The sequence below is a fragment of the Astatotilapia calliptera genome, chromosome 16 (genome assembly GCF_900246225.1).
Source record: "Astatotilapia calliptera chromosome 16, fAstCal1.2, whole genome shotgun sequence".
Classification (NCBI taxonomy): Eukaryota; Metazoa; Chordata; class Actinopteri; order Cichliformes; family Cichlidae; genus Astatotilapia; species Astatotilapia calliptera.
The window spans coordinates 14,896,358-14,913,132 of NC_039317.1; the positions used below are offsets into that span (position 1 = coordinate 14,896,358).

At 40.2% G+C, this 16,775-nt stretch overlaps 2 protein-coding genes across 2 annotated transcripts; one reads left to right on the plus strand and one right to left on the minus strand.

Annotated features, from left to right (window-relative positions):
* Positions 1-7,189: 7,189 nt before the first annotated feature.
* LOC113008038 (four and a half LIM domains protein 2) lies at positions 7,190-11,618 on the plus strand. Its single transcript, XM_026145166.1, has 6 exons — positions 7,190-7,270; positions 9,407-9,582; positions 9,662-9,836; positions 10,617-10,786; positions 10,937-11,123; positions 11,214-11,618. The coding sequence occupies exons 2-6, from the start codon at positions 9,427-9,429 to the stop codon at positions 11,363-11,365; spliced, it is 840 nt and encodes a 279-aa protein (XP_026000951.1). The 5' UTR covers positions 7,190-7,270; positions 9,407-9,426; the 3' UTR covers positions 11,366-11,618.
* A 1,427-nt stretch (positions 11,619-13,045) lies between these two features.
* c16h2orf49 (chromosome 16 C2orf49 homolog) lies at positions 13,046-16,676 on the minus strand. The gene is made up of 4 exons (XM_026145167.1): positions 16,519-16,676; positions 16,175-16,338; positions 15,354-15,603; positions 13,046-15,162 (listed from the first exon to the last, which is right to left on the minus strand). The coding sequence occupies exons 1-4, from the start codon at positions 16,672-16,674 to the stop codon at positions 15,106-15,108; spliced, it is 627 nt and encodes a 208-aa protein (XP_026000952.1). The 5' UTR covers positions 16,675-16,676; the 3' UTR covers positions 13,046-15,105.
* Positions 16,677-16,775: the final 99 nt, after the last annotated feature.

The window sequence follows — 16,775 nt, forward strand, 5'->3', positions numbered from 1 at the left end:
ATATCGTCTATATTTCCACCCTTTGCACAGGCTAGCATTCTCTTTCTGGCTCGAGCCTTCAGTCTCTGGTGACACGTGCGCTTAATTGAGCCTCACCCCAAAGCATGCACACCACAAAGCGCCACACTCAGGCCCACCAGTAGGTGGCGACAACACAACATGAGTCCAGATTAAACACCAAATTTTGAACATTGCAATCACATAATAATTACATTTCAATGCGACAGCTACAGCCGCCATCCAGTGGCTTACATCAGCCGGAAACTGTTTCCACGGGAAGTTCGGTATTCCACAGTAGAGAAGGAGACCTTAGCGATCAAGTGGGCCCTGGACTCCTTCCGCTACTATCTACTGGGAAGAGACTTCACCTTGGAAACTGATCACAAAGCACTACAGTGGCTTGAGCAGATGAAGGACACAAATGGGCGAATTACCCGCTGGTACCTGGCCTTACAGCCATTCCGATTCACTGTCCACCACGTACCAGGCAAGGAGAACCTTACTACTGACTATCTCTCTCGCTGTTCCAGCGAGAGCTCTGAAGAGGGGAGGTGTGTGATGGCATGCCACACATGGTAAGCTCCACACCTCATCACCCGTTGATTCACTTTAGTTTAATTTACAGTCACTACTTTAAAATATTCTATTTATTGTTCAATATCGTTTCTTTATTAAATGTATTCATTTTTCCATCACACCTTCCAATGTTTATATGGCGTGCACACATATTAACCTTGCAAGGTCAAAGTTCTGTTTTGTTATATTAATACATCTTTGTTTGAGTTACCTGGGGGTTGGTGTCTCCTCCTGTCTGGCAAAAGGTGTGGCAAAGGGCTGGGAGACCTGAAGTACTGCTGACAGCCTAATTGGATTGCACCACATGCTTCATTGCCTGGGGGGTGTTTCATGTTTGTTTAAATGTTTTGTATTAGTTGGTTATATGGCAGCCATCTTGTTTTTCCCCCCGTGTGTGTCATTTGGTTTAGCTAAACCAGTATTTAAGTCCCCCTGTGTGTCATTTCAGCAGGTCAGTTTACCATATGTTTGTTTGAGGTTTTGTTAATTATTATCTTGAGTTTAGTCTGTTGAGTTGACCTCTTTTATTGGTCTGCCTGTTTAAGTTTTGGCTTTGTTAAATATATTTTCATATTTTTGGGTCAATAAAACCCGTTTTTTGAATTAAAACCACCGGTGTCCTTTATGCTTTACTGCTTGGTCCCTGACATATATACAGTGGGGCAAAAAAGTATTTAGTCAGCCACCGATTGTGTAAGTTCCCCCACTTAAAATGATGACAGAGGTCAGTAATTTGCACCAGAGGTACACTTCAACTGTGAGAGACAGAATGTGAAAAAAAAAAAATCCATGAATCCACATGGTAGGATTTGTAAAGAATTTTTTCGTAAATCAGGGTGGAAAATAAGTATTTGGTCACCTCAAACAAGGAAAATCTCTGGCTCTCACAGACCTGTAACGTCTTCTGTAAGAAGCTTTTCTGTCCCCCACTTGTTACCTGTATGAATGGCACCTGTTTGAACTCATCATCTGTATAAAAGACACCTGTCCACAGCCTCAAACAGTCAGACTCCAAACTCCGCCATGGCCAAGACCAAAGAGCTTTCGAAGGACACCAGGAAAAGTATTGTAGACCTGCACCAGACTGGGAAGAGTGAATCTACAATAGGCAAGCAGCTTGGTGTGGAAAAAATCAACTGTGGGAGCAATCATCAGAAAATGGAAGACCACTGATAATCTCCCTCGATCTGGGGCTCCACGCAAGATCTCATCCCGTGGGGTCAAAATGATCATGAGAACGGTGAGCAAAGATCCCAGAACCACACGGGGGGACCTGGTGAATGACCTGCAGAGAGCTGGGACCAAAGTAACAAAGGTCACCATCAGTAACACACTACAACGGCAGGGAATCAAATCCCGCAGTGCCAGACGTGTTCCGCTGCTGAAGCCAGTGCATGTCCAGGCCCGTCTGAAGTTTGCCAGAGAGCACATGGATGATACAGCAGAGGATTGGGAGAATGTCATGTGGTCAGATGAAACCAAAGTAGAACTTTTTGGTCTCAACTCGTCGTGTTTGGAGGAAGAAGAATACTGAGTTGCATCCCAAGAACACCATACCTACTGTGAAGCATGGGGGTGGAAACATCATGCTATGGGGCTGTTTTTCTGCCAAGGGGACAGGACGACTGATCCGTGTTAAGGACAGAATGAATGGGGCCATGTATCGTGAGATTTTGAGCCAAAACCTCCTTCCATCAGTGAGAACTTTGAAGATGAAACGAGGCTGGGTCTTCCAACATGACAATGATCCAAAACACACCGCCCGGACTAGCCAGTCTCCAGACCTCAACCCCATAGAAAATCTGTGGCGGGAGTTGAAAGTCCGTGTTGCTCGGCGACAGCCCCAAAACATCACTGCTCTCGAGAAGATCTGCATGGAGGAATGGGCCAAAATACCAGCTACTGTGTGTGCAAACCTGGTAAAGACCTATAGTAAACGTTTGACCTCTGTTATTGCCAACAAAGGTTATGTTACAAAGTATTGAGTTGTATTTTTGTTATTGACCAAATACTTATTTTCCACCCTGATTTACGAATAAATTCTTTACAAATCCTACCATGTGGATTCATGGATTTTTTTTTTTTTTCACATTCTGTCTCTCACAGTTGAAGTGTACCTCTGGTGCAAATTACTGACCTCTGTCATCATTTTAGGTGGGGGAACTTGCACAATCGGTGGCTGACTAAATACTTTTTTGCCCCACTGTATACTGCGATAACAGTGATTGTGCCTCATGTGAGCATTAATGCTGTTTTTCACTTAAAAAAAATAAGAATAAATTCTTCACCTAATTTTGTTTACCTAATTTTGTTTACTTAATTTTGTAAAAAAAAAAAAAAAAAACCCACCCATGCTGTCATTTGACCATCATTATGCACTTAGACCTTATTCTTAGAATATTCACAAGATACAAAGTACCTATTCAGCCAAAACAGTGTGCTTTTGACAATTCGATTATTGTCTATTATTATCTGTTATTGTGCACTTATTCTGGTATTTAGCAATAGGAGAGAATTACAAAGTTTAAAAAAATAAATAATAATAAATAAATATCCTTTGCAGGACCAGGTGGTACAAATAATGCAACCTCAGATAAACAATAAATACTGCAGTATGTACTTTAATAAATAAATAAGTTCTTCCTGTTTCCCTCCTTAAGAGGGGCAAAAATAGCAGCTAGGTGCTGATAATCAAATTCACTTGAATTACTGGTCATCAGGACGTGAGCTCCTCTGTAAAAGCAGTTTTGCTAAAAGTTTTGTTAGCATTCATGTGGCCATTAACACAATGCCATGTGCCCATCAATCTGGGAAGAGTTTTAAGGCCATTTCAAAACATTTTGAAGTCCAACGTTCAAGAGTGAGAAGCTGGGAAACATTCAAGAGAGTTGCCAATCTTCCCAGGAGTGGACATCACAATAAATTCACCCCAAGGTCAGACTGTGCAATGCTCAAAGAAACTCTACACAAGAGCGACATCTCAGACTCTACAGGACTCAGTTAGTATGTTAAAAGTTAACGTTTATGATGGTACAAAAAAGATTGCACAACTAGTGACTATGTTAACTGTAGAGCAAAGGAAAAGAGGCTGTTATAGATGTTATGTCTGTGTACTGCAGATGTTGGAGTGATTAATGGGTTAATAAAAAACTGAACAAAAGAAGACTTTCTTTTCTAATATCTATGCAAGAATTAAGTGTTTACATCTGACACATCTCTTGCGCTAGTTTGCTCCTATGGTTCATATCAGATTGTTGGGATATTTAGGATGGAGGACTTGATTAAATGTGTTTCACACTTAGTTTGGTGTCTCTAATGAGATAAAATGAGTTAATAAGTCAGCTTTAGCGGTGGATTTGTTTGCATTCTCAGACTATCCAGCTCATTCTGTCCTCTGTTTCCTGCCTTCATGCTAAACTAAGCCAATTGGTCGACTTTATCACACTTGTCATCTAAAATCAAATGAACACTATCATCTTAAGCAAACAGTTGCTACCCTATTCCCACAGCGGGAGCCCAAAATGAATCCATCCGTCTTTATCAGTTCTAACTGCCCATCTGAGACCTTCGTTGTGACGCTACTTTAAAGTCAGTTGCTGGGATCCATTTCATGAAGTTTGACAGGGAGTGCAGTGAAGTTCTTCCAAAGGATCATATTGGATCTTGGATGACCCAGAGAAATTCCAGTCCAGTTGGTTGCTCTGGCACTAATGATTAACAGTCCACTAGTGACGATGGGGAGTGCCTGGTTTGACCTTTCCACATGGCTGTATTTGCAGCAGAAGTAAGTACCAGGCTTTACCATCATGATAGCCTTGCTGTGCCCAGACAGCTGCACCTTTATCCCCTTGGCCTCAGCAGCTGAGGTGGAGGCCTCAGTCCAGAGAGTGCAGAGAGAGGGAGGTTTCAGCTAAATGCTGGGAAGAAGGAGCAAATACTGAGGGCACGTTAGGGCAGTCTTGGGCATCCTTTCAACTGGTCATATTTATTATATGCACAGTTATATGTTTAACTGGACCTCATGTCTCCAATTAAGTGAACTGAACTGAATTGATTGTTTCCCATGCCTGAATACTAAAGCATTATAAAGTAGAATCAGTTTAATTTACACACGAGCAGCAAAGAACATATCATTTTTAGTTATGCTCATATTTCATGGTTAAATCCCTTTAGTTCCCTCAATCACCACCTTTAAAAAAAATAAATAAATAAAAAGATGCCACATGTTTATTACAGTGACAATAATCCAATTTTTCCCAGTCTTTCTTCCAATGTAGTACAATATGATCTTCTGTCTGACAAACTGCCTTCTGACTTCAATTTAACAGTACTAGTCCAAATAACATAACCTCCTGTTTGTCTCTGCTTCCCATTTCAAACATGTCTGGCATACATAAAACACTGCTGCTGTTTACTACAGTCGAAAGAAGTCTGAAAAATTACTGCTAAATTTTTAAATAATTGGTGGGAGAGACAGCAATTTCCACAAGCATATCTAAAACATGTAAACTCAGGTTAGAGCTCTCAGGATGCATCAGAGCCATCGTTCTTATAAAATGATTAATCTGCATTTAATAGGTTTGGAGGCTCAATTCCTTGTTGTGTTACTGAAGCTGTTCTTAAACAGTTTTCAGGGTGTGGCAGGATGCACTTTTACACTGGGGGAGGACACTGGGATTAGGGTTAGCTACCACCATGAAGTAGGTGGGGGGTGCTATGTTTGCAAATGTTTGACTTCTATGCTAGAGGGATTCCTGTTTGTATAAAAATTGGTCATTTTTAGCCTGCTGCTAGCAGGTTGCTGGGGATGTAAAATCTTTATTTAATTATTAAAATATTGATAAAATGTTGGTGTCATGAAAATGACTTTTTTAAGGTGCTGTAGGTGCACAAAGGTTAAAAACAGGTCATTTTAGCCCATTGCTAGGCAGCTGCTAACCAACGTGATCACGTCAGGTCACCTGTGAGTGATTGAATTAGTATGGCTGATCAATTTCTATAAGTAGTAAAAAGGCAAAAAGTGATATAAACCAGGCTGTTGTTTATATCCCAGTTGAACTGGTTGCCACAGCTACAAGAAATTGGGATTTGCTTCCAAACTTTAAGCTAAATGCTAAATGTACTTGTTTTCTAATCAATTTGAGCACTCAAACAGCTTTTTTCCTACAAACTTGGTTCACCAAGTTCACCTATTCATTCATGCTTAAGCACTTTTAACCGATTGTTCACAAACACACACAAACACTCTGTTGGATGCATCAGATGTAAACAACCCGCTCTATCTCCTGATCCTAAAGCTAAGACACAAACTGTTTCACCTTAGTATTAATACTTTCTAAAATCTACCAGTCACTGGTCAGCACTAAAGTAAAAGTACTGATGACTGAGTCAGAAGTGGTGAGGATGATTTCAATGAAAAATTAATGAATCACATGACTTACATGAGTGCTAAATTTAATGGGAAACTCTCAAATTGTTGTTGACATAACCACAATGTCATCCCCCTGGTGGTGCAAAGGACAGGTTTTGCACAAAGTCATTACAGCAAATCAATATTGTTTTAAAAGATTATCTCATGAGACAAATCCCTGTTAACTGAAGTGATGGGATAGCCAGCGATATGGCTGAACCCAACTGTGATAAACATGGTGGCTAAAACCATAGAGACAACACCCTCATAAACTGATTTAACACTTTGTTAAGCACCAAACTCTTTATGCCGTGCTACAAATAGAACACTAGAATCTTAGTGGAGCATTGCTGACGCATTTTCTCACTGGAGAGTGTCCAGGGACCACAGGGTCAGGAAAACCTGCCTCAGAGAGAAAGGGAGACGTCGAATGACAGAAGAAAGAGTGGGGAAGCGCCTGGGGGTGCGGGTGGGGGTGACGGAGGGGGCCGCGGTGTGGATTAGAGAGCATCAGAAAATAGTGCTAAAATTTTCTAAGAAAACAAGTGGGTGTCTGTCATTAGCAAGTCTGGATATTGTAGCCAACAAATGGGAGGGCTGGGAATGAATGTGGAGTCCCCCTGTGAGGGGAAATATGGGGAGGCAGGAACAGATGAGACATTTGAGTAGCAACAAATCTCACAGGACAAAAATCTTGAACATTTGACTCTTGGCATCTTTTCTATCATATATAGAAGGCTGCAGGAATATTGTGTCATTACTCAATAGTATGCATATGCATTAGAGTGCAATGTTGTGGTAATGATGGATAACTGCGACAGAAAGAAAACAAACAATAGCAAGGAAAGATGAATAACTCTCTCCAAGGAGTGGAAAAGGGAGGAATGATATGATACGACTGTTCTGGGGAGAAGCAAAAATAATGAAAGAAGAGAGTGAAGCACGAGTGAATGAACACGTGAATCACACAGAGAGGATGTGAGCGAGTGAACAACTTCTGAGTGACCTTAAAAGGCCACATGGTTGAGCTGGGGACAAAATGAGCGAGTGAAATGGGGCCTCGGGTTTATCTCTGTGAAGCTCTGCTGTATTTATAGATCATCTCAAAAAAGAATCCCTGCCCCCTTGTAACCCCCCCCCCCCCACATCTATCATCCCTCCCCCATTTTCAATTAGCCCCTGATGGGTGGAGTAAAGCAATCAGGAGTAAGTACAGCTCACCCAGAGCCTGCTCCTTCAGTCTGCCACAGACTCCACACAGGCACACACTCCTCAGACAGGAAGGTAAGAACCAACTCTGTTCAACTGCTCCACTCTCCATGTATTCACTTGTCCATTCTTCCGCCTATCCATTCTCCTCACTGGTTTTCATTCACCATGTCTTCCATTCTCCACCACACTGGCATCCTCCTATCTGCCTCCCCACCCACCTTCTCGTGTTCTCCCTTCTTCCACCTGCAGAGCATTGTCACTATTTAACTACCTCTTCCATCACCTCACTTTCCTTTCGGCCTGTTTCATGCAGACTGGATTCCTTATTTAGTAAAAAGCTCTTCCTTAAATCATCCAGTGATGGGTAGGCTAGTTATCTTGAACCTTTTCTGCTCCCTTCTCTTCAAAACGTAAACCTAACTTTACTACTATAAAACCAGCCACTTCCTAATAACTTCTGTTGCTTTTTATGGCTTTACAGTATTTTGGTGTTTTTAGATCACACTTTTTCTAAACTGTACAAAAACTGTGCTCTCTCTCATAGAAATACAAATGATTGATGCGGGGTTCAGATTTTTTAATTGGGTTTGCCTGAAGGGGGATCAGCAAATCAGATTAGATCAAGTTAAGATCAATTAATGTTTAATTCTGTGTAACACTTAGAAGGTTGCTATGTGACTGAAAAGGATATCCTTCAGGACTGTTAGGTCAGGAGAGTAGAACACTAAAGTGGGCTAGCATCTGTAAAGATGAGTAAAAGGCTGCGATTTTAAGCTTTTCTGCATCTTTTTTGGCGTTATGATGCGATCGCACAATTCCTTTTTGCAGTTTCACTCTAACTAAACGTTCTTAGACCTAAATATAAATGTTCCAGTGCATGCAGATAATGCCATACATGCAGAGATCTTATTAAAATACTGTAAAATAAGCAGTTCTCTACAAGGCACCATGTTTAAACACAAGAACCTTTTAATAGTTCACTTTTCTGTAAACTGTCTGTAGCTCAGGTTGACTCCCAGATGGGGAGCATCAAAGAGACCCCAGAAGCTGGGAAACAGCTGCATGGCATGTCTGAATGGCTGGAGCTTTTATTTGCGGCAGTTCAGATTAGCCTTTTTTTATTTTTAGGAGTCAGATAAATCCTTATATAAGCTAGGTGAGTCATGGTGGGAGTGATAAACAATGAGGGAATGTGGGAGGGCGCTGAGAATGCTTAGAGCAGAAAGGACGGGCAGATTAAACGTCTCAGCTTCAGCAAGATAAAAGAAACTAACCTTTTGAGTGTGGGGAGCATCGCAAATCACTCACGGACCACTTAGGTGGGAATCTACGGTGATCAAATATAGATCACAGGGAAGAACAATAAGATTATAGGGATGACAGCAGAGAGCAGCTCAATTCAAACCAGAAATATGAATTTAAGCTTGGGGTTTCTGGAGGGGATTTTTGCAGGGTTTTTTTGTCTTGATCTGCTTTATTTGGTGAGAGCTTGGGTAGTATTTAATTCTGTCTTGGAGAATGGAACTTCATCAACCCTTTTTTTTTTTTTTGCCCTGCATCTTCTCTTTTACCCACAAAGAAATACTCAAATAAATCGCTTATGTTATCCTCGTTAAACCAAGAGTAGCGATATAGGCACAGGTGGGATAGCCAAGAGCTCAACAGGCAGACCACAAACAGCTGCAGATTGTGAACAGTCATTATTACGAGTGTCGTTTAAACCCACTTATGCACGGACGCGCACACACAGTGACAAGGGATACTGTGATCTGGCGCTGACAGCTGGAGGTGAGGTGATAAATGGGTCGGCGTATAGTGGCGTAGTGTGTGTTGGTATGCAACGGGGTAAAAGTTGACTGTCTCTAAGCAGGACTGATAGGAGTTATTTATATCCGCCTCATCGCTCACCTTCTCATCTGTCACAAAATGAAGGACGTCTGAGAGATGGGAGAGGAAGATGAAAGAGGGAAATGCATGGAAAACTCCCCAACTTGTAACGTGACAGGTCTACTAATGCGTCCTAGAAAACGCTATTAGTTTGAAGTTTGATTTCTAAGAAATGGCTCTCTGATGATTGCCAGCATCGCTCCAAGGATTAATTGGAGCAGGGAAGCAAAATGGCAAAAGTTTCTATGGTACTTAATATAAGCGTTCATATCCTGTATACATAATATTACCCTTAGGCTCTTTTGCTTCTTTCTCTCTCAGCTGAGCAGTGCTAGGTCAAAATGACAGAACGCTACGACTGCCACTACTGCAAAGAGTCCCTGTTTGGGAAGAAGTATGTTCTGCGAGAGGAAAATCCCTACTGTGTGAAATGTTATGAAAGCCTGTACTCCAACACCTGTGAAGAGTGCAAGAAGCCTATTGGCTGTAACACCAGGGTAAGAGATATAAAATGAAGAAATGCATAGATACAAGAACAAGTAGAGAACAAGAACAAGAGTACTGCTCTTTCTGCAGGATCTTTCCTACAAGGACCGTCACTGGCATGAGGAATGCTTTAAGTGCTTCCAGTGCAAGCGCTCCCTGGTGGACAAGCCCTTCTCTACCAAGGACGAGCAGCTCCTTTGCACCGAGTGCTACTCCAACGAGTATTCCTCCAAGTGCCATGAGTGCAAGAAAACCATCATGCCAGGTAGGAAGAAAACTGAAATAGATCAGCAGAGTAGCTAGAAAAATTAAAACCTTAATTTGTCACTCAATTTTAAATTGGATCATTGCATAAATAAAAAGTCTTCTGTCTCACTATATAGACTGGTTGGTGCAGATTATATTATATGAAAGTTGTAATGAGAATAAAATCCACTATTGTAGGCTGAGTTATAGCTGACTTTCTATGCTGGAAAAACAGAGCTGTAGCCCGGAGGGTGGGAAAGCACCTCAGAGGTCTGAAGGTTGCCTGTTCAGTTCAGGATCTCTGCAAAGATAAGGATAATGGGGAGTAACTTAACTAAAGCTAAAATTGAATTAAACCAAGTAATAGAACTAGATTGAGAAGTTTGAAACAGTACTGATATTGTTTGTGTTATTTTCCCAGTGGATGAACAAGAAGGTTTCCTCTTTTTTCATTTGATTAGCTGGGCACGATACATGCCCATTAGTCCTGTTTGCCCACATTGCTGTAGTACAGTTATAATAATATAGGGTATAAACACATTAATTTTGTCAGTACATTTACAGAAACCTGCTTTCTTTTCACTTTAATAGGTACAAATAAAGTAACAACTAATTACTAAGTATTTGTAACCTATTCCTATACACTTCAACCTGAGCAGTGATTGGTATGGAGCGACATGCGGCACATACTGTAGAATAAAACCATACCTTGTTGGGCCTTTGGAGTACTAGAACATGTATACTATGTTGACCCAAAATTGAATTTAATCATTAGTTGTAAACTTACTATTTTCTGAAGGCTCCAGGAAGATGGAGCACAAGGGGAACAGCTGGCACGAGACCTGTTTCACCTGCAAGCGATGCCAGCAGCCTATTGGCACCAAGAGCTTCATCCCCAAGGACAACCAGAACTTCTGTGTGCCCTGCTATGAGAAGCAGTTTGCCATGCATTGTGTGCACTGCAAGAAGGTAGCACATCCACTGCTACATACAATGATATCGAGTAAAATGTACTTTCAAAGTAGCTCTCTATTTTCAGTCTCCATTTTCACACTACATGTTATTGTTGCATGTGTAACAGCACTAAAGTGTGGCAGTAACCCAGTTCCCTCTAAATAGCCCATCACCACTGGCGGGGTGACCTACCGTGACCAGCCCTGGCACAAGGACTGCTTCCTTTGCACTAGCTGCAAGCAGCAGCTGTCTGGACAGAGGTTTACCTCCAGAGACGACTTTGCCTACTGCCTCAACTGCTTCTGCAACCTTTATGCTAAGAAGTGTGCCTCGTGCACCACCCCCATTAGCGGTAATCTTTAATCACAGGGTCAACTGAATCTAATAAGGCTCATTTATAACAGGTTTGTCAGATGTATTGACTTCAATTTGATATTCTTAGGTCTTGGGGGCAGCAAGTATATCTCCTTTGAGGAGCGTCAGTGGCACAATGACTGCTTCAACTGTAAGAAGTGCTCTGTGTCCCTGGTCGGCCGTGGATTTCTCACCGAACGCGACGATATCCTGTGCCCAGAGTGCGGCAAAGACATCTAATTCAGCCCGAGTGATGACCGTTACATCTGACGGGATGACCACGTTATGATCAGGGAACGATGCAGAGTTGATAAATTCTATTTGAGCACAGTGCATGACATCTATAACATCGTTACTACAAAGCAATACTATGAATGTACATGAAATACAAGCTACTAACAGTGTTCTTTGAGATAAGAGAGTTCATTTAAGTTAAATGTTCACTATTTGAGGAAAGAAAAAGTAATTACTAATCAATAAATGTAGGCATGAATCTGCTGTATTGTGCTCATGAAGAGAAAATGTTTCCAAGTAGATACTGAAGTAAGGATTCTGAGGAAAATCTACAATTTTACTGCACACTATCAGCTTAATAATAGTAATTACTGCTTTGTGCATGTAATTAGAGTTTTTGTGACGTTTAACCACTTAAATATTAAAAATGCATATTTATTCATATAAAGGAATAAATATGAATACATTGCATGAAAGATGAAAAATATAAATAAATAAATTCTGCATGAAATAAGATGATTTCAGGATTTCTAAACAAAACACAAAAACAAAACAAAAAAATCAAAAGAGATTAAAAATGGCAAAGTCAAAATGTTTTTATTGGTAACTTACAAAAAGAAAAGATTAAAAATGTTCTAGAAAAGCACTACAGATTGCTCGGTGGAAGATTTTTATCGTTTCATTCAGTTTTACTCTAATGTCCAGTTGAACACCATGTCAAACATGACACATAAAGCCCGTAAAATTTCTTACATAATTAAATCAATGAACATCCTTTTTTTTTAAATTTTATATAATTCATTTTTTTATGACACTTTTGTACAAACACTGATTCAAAGCACATTTTCCGGTGTGTTTTAATGAACTCCGCATCAGTAACTGCAAAGTCAATTCTCCTTTTCTCCAGTAAATAGGCTTCAAAAGTTCTGCATTCTTGGTTTTGCCCAAGCTCGTTTTATGTGTCTGAATTATTAAAAACTGGTATTCAATTGCAACCCAGTTTCTGAAAAGTTGGAAAACTGTAAAATGTTAATACAATTTGCAAGACATATCAACGATTGAAAAACAGGTTGTTGTGTTTTTAAGTGGTATGTTTAACACTGTGTTGCTCATCACAGGTAAGTGTTTGGAAAATGAGGAGGTAAATTCTTGTAGTTCTCAAAGTCTTGCTTGGGTTGAGATTTCAGGGCTTCTTTGGTCAGATTTTTGGATGTTTTTCCTACTAAGCTACACTGTTGGCTTAGCAATGTTGGCTAAAATACGCAAGAGGTCTGCACAGAAAAGTCTTCTGGGTGTAAGTATGTGATGCTGTATTGTTTAGCATTATTGATGCCTTTACAGATGTTGCTCAGTCTATGTTCACTAACGTAAGCCTATGCCAGCACAGTTGCTGCCTTTGCTCTTGGTGTCAGTAAGCCAGGCCGTCCCCCTACCACACGATTTTCAAATACCTTATGACTGCAAATTTACATTTTTCTTGTCACAGGAGAGCATTTCATTTCACTTTAATCCATTGTTTCTTACTTGTTTTTTTTTTTTTTTAACTTTGCATAGTGTTGTTTAACTTGTATTTTTGGTTTAAATAATTTGTGTTAATTTGTTCATAAAGAGAAGATTATCCTTAGATTAAAAAAAACAAAAAACAAAACCCCCAATTCCAAAAAATATAAAAACAGACTGAAACGATTTGCAAATTTTATGAAATTTAATGAAACCATAATTTATTCACAATGAAACATAGAAAACATCAAATGTTTAAACTGAGACATTCTATTATTTCATAAAAAATACTTGCTTAATTCAAATTTAATGGCAGCGACATGTGATGGGGCAACAAATGGCTGGAAAAATAGCTCATACTAAAAAATACAACTGGAACTAGTTTGCAGCTAATTAGGTTAATTGGTAACAGATCGTGACATGAGCTGATATTAAAAAAAAGGAGCATCTTAGAGAGGCAGAACTTCTCAGAAGTAAAGCTGTGCACAGGTTCACCACTCTGCAAAGAATTGTGTTCACAATTGTTGCATCAATCTATTTTAGAGTAATGGTCTTAAATGTAAAATTGAGAAGAGTTTCTCGTTATCTCAGTACATAATATCAGCAGAATATTCAGAGAATCTCTGTGCACACCAATAAGGTGAAAACTCAGTATTGGATGCCTGTGATCTTCGCACCCTCAGGTAGCACTGCACTGAAAACAGGCAGGATTCTGTCACAGATCACTGCACAAGCTCAGGAAGACTTCCAGAAATCACTGTCTGTGAACACAGTTCACTGTGGCATCCACAAGTGCAGGTTAAGGCTTAAAAAAAAAGACAAAAAAGAAGCTATATGTCAAAATGATCCAGAGACACAGCTGTTATCTCTGTGCCAAGGCTCATTTATAACTGCCAAGACAAAGTGGAAACTGTTCTCCAGTCAGACGAGCTGAAATTTGAATTTCTGGGGGCGGAAAACATGGATGCTATATCATCTGGATTAAAGAGGAGAGGGACCATCCAGCTTCATCCATGTGCTCAAAAGTCTGCATTTTTGATGTTATGAAAACAAGAACAGAAAATGTGGCACATCATAAAACGAAAAACACAACAAAGATGATCCAAGACTGTTGAACAGCTAGAATCTTCGATCAGACACGAACAAAACAAGTCCGCTCCCAAAAAGTCCAGCAGCTGGTCTCCTCAGTTTCCAGATGTTTACGGACTGCTGTTAAAAGAAGAGGTGATGCTACACAGTGGTAAATGTGGCCCTGCCCCAACTTTTTGAGATGTGTTAAGGCCATCAAATTCATAATGACTTTATTTTCTTCTTAAAATGCCACGCTGCCAGGTCAAACATGTGATATGTTTTCTATATGTTGTTGTGAATAAAATATGGGTTTATGAGATTTTCAAATCATCGCATTCTGTTTTTATTTACATTTTTGCACAACATCCCAAAATGTTTGGAACAGTATTTACAAAAGTGGTCCTTTTGAAAGACTCAGCCTCTCTGCGATGCTCTTTTTATGAACAAGTAATTACTGGTCTACTAACAATAAAGTTCAATATTGTTTTTATTTATCCCATCGTTATGTGCAGCATATGTAAAATCTCACACCAGAGTGACATTTCAAAATCCTGGAAAACGTATGTAGTGCTCGACAAATGCAAATCTCAGTTGAATTCATAACAGAAATGATAAAAATCACTGATCACACAACTTCTAAAATGTGATGCTCACCATGATCTGTCTATATTCATTTACAATACACCGAAGAAAAAGATCTGTTTCATAACATGTCTGCATTCCCTCTTGCTTACTTCCATTGTTATCACGTTATAAGATCCTTTAGCATCCAGTTGAACACACAGCCATCGAAGCCATCATTCATCACCCCGGGGCCTTTTAACCTAAACCAGCAACAGAATAAAAAGAGCAATAATTCACCTCACTCATTTTGGATGGGACTTAATGCAAGTTGCTGATTAATGCTGGTAAGGGCACTTGAGGTTTTGGAAAACATCAAGGAAGCTCGTGACTTCATCCCGGTTTGTAAGCTCTTATAACTGAATGGCAACAGTTAAGCAGCTTTGACCCACAGCTTGAAGGGTTTCCACCTCTTTCTGTGGATAAATGAGTTGGGAAAATTGTGATGGGACACCTAAGGTAGTGGACAACCACAGGTTACGGACAGGGAAAGGAGTGGTCTGTCTGCCGGACCTTGAGGTCCCATCAGGTCTGTATGAAAAAGAGGCCAAAGATCAGGGCCAAGTCACACGCTGGATCTTGTTCTTCACTTCCGGAGACTTCAGTGCCCCCTAAAACGATGGAGGATAAAACATAAACAGGCATTATGAACTGCATATTTTTCTTTTTTTAAGAATAAAATGATTTTTTTTATTATAAATGTCCTTACAGATTCTTTAGAATATCTCCAAACACACAAACAATATGAACACTTGTGGATTACTTTCTTTGTGCATGAATAACTGAGGAGAGAAGTTCCTACCGACGTATTTTCTTCTAGTTTGAGGTTTTTTGTGTCACTGCTGCGCTGACTGGATTGAGAGGAAGATGTGTTGCCTGAGAGTTTGCGGATGGGGTTGGAAAGATTTGCTGCTGGTGGAGGTTTTAACCTGTCGTTGCTTCCTATTGACACTATACTTCCCTCTGGTTTCTTCACTTTCAGTGGGCCAGAGTGAGAGGAGCTCCCATCGTACACAATCAGAGGCCTCTTTCTACTGTGGTCACTGCTGGAGCTGAAAAACCATATGAATCAGTTTCTGAAATGCATTAATCTTATTTTAACATTACATTACATTACAGGCTACAGTTTTCTTTTGTTTTGCCACATTTACACCTGGACTGTGTCTGTATGTGTTTTCCAGATACTGATATATAGTCCATGGATGAAAGATATTGTTTCTGTTTTACAAACTTTTGAATATGTTGTTTTACATGCATTTTATTCCTATACCTTGCTGAAAGACTTCCAACCAGGACAGAAACTGTTAAAGCTTAAAAAAGTGCACCAACATCATATCAAAACCAATGATATAAGAATGGGATGTCACTTAAGTTCATATATGTGTGAAGCCAGATGAGCAAGTACTTTTAGCAATATAGTGCATCTGTCCTGGGGCCTTTCACAGAGTTGTTACGTCTGTTGACTGATCAGTGAAATTACAGTAATAACACATTCGTTTCGCCTTTCATGGAACTCGGCAAATTATTTGGTCCAAATTCTAACATCATAGTCAAATTATCTATATGCAGACAGCCTAAAACTGCACATGAAAGTACTAAATGTCTGAAGCTGTGGACCCATACTTGTCTGACCGGTGAGCTACCGGCGTTTGCTTCCCTCGGCTCTTCTCCATCCTCCGTCCCCAGCGGGTGTTGGGTAAAGTCCTCTGCGGCAGAGGGATGATATGCCGCAGGTAGAGCTCTGTGAGCTGGTCCCTGCTCCCACAGTCTCTGGTACTCACGTTTTTCTGATTCAGAGAAAAATATCTCCACTTTAAAAATCACAAGCAGCGCCTTGAGTTGAGTGTACTTAAACAGTAACCAGAGAGGTGTCCTGCTTGTTAGCTTACATGCTAACATTTCCGCATTCTTCATTTATTCTCGCATCAAATCACATTTCTAGAGTTCCTTTTAAAACACCGACTTACCTCATTTAAAACTAGCCTCATAAAGTCCTGAGACAACAACTCAGGGTGAAGCAAGAGATCCGCATCCGAAGTACCAGCAGCCTTTCCATTTTGCCCCGTGGAAGTCGCCATGTTTGCCTTTCTTCTTCGCTGTTGGAGGTATACGACAGTTTGCATCCTTGAGCTTACAGGAATATTACTGCCTCCTACTGGCTTTAGACACTTAAAACCGTTTACATATTTGGTATGTATTTTTTAATAATGGTTATTTTCCTCTA

Excerpts from the sequence above, each read along its gene's own strand:
- c16h2orf49 (XM_026145167.1), bottom strand. The coding sequence starts at position 16,674 with ATGCAAACTGTCGTATACCTCCAACAGCGAAGAAGAAAGGCAAACATG. Across the intron at positions 15,604-16,174 it reads GTAGCTCACCGGTCAGACAA|CTCCAGCAGTGACCACAGTA; the intron begins GTATGGGTCCAC and ends ATGGTTTTTCAG. Across the intron at positions 15,163-15,353 it reads AACTAGAAGAAAATACGTCG|GGGGCACTGAAGTCTCCGGA; the intron begins GTAGGAACTTCT and ends CCATCGTTTTAG.
- LOC113008038 (XM_026145166.1), top strand. The coding sequence starts at position 9,427 with ATGACAGAACGCTACGACTGCCACTACTGCAAAGAGTCCCTGTTTGGG. Across the intron at positions 9,583-9,661 it reads CTATTGGCTGTAACACCAGG|GATCTTTCCTACAAGGACCG; the intron begins GTAAGAGATATA and ends CTCTTTCTGCAG. Across the intron at positions 9,837-10,616 it reads CAAGAAAACCATCATGCCAG|GCTCCAGGAAGATGGAGCAC; the intron begins GTAGGAAGAAAA and ends TATTTTCTGAAG.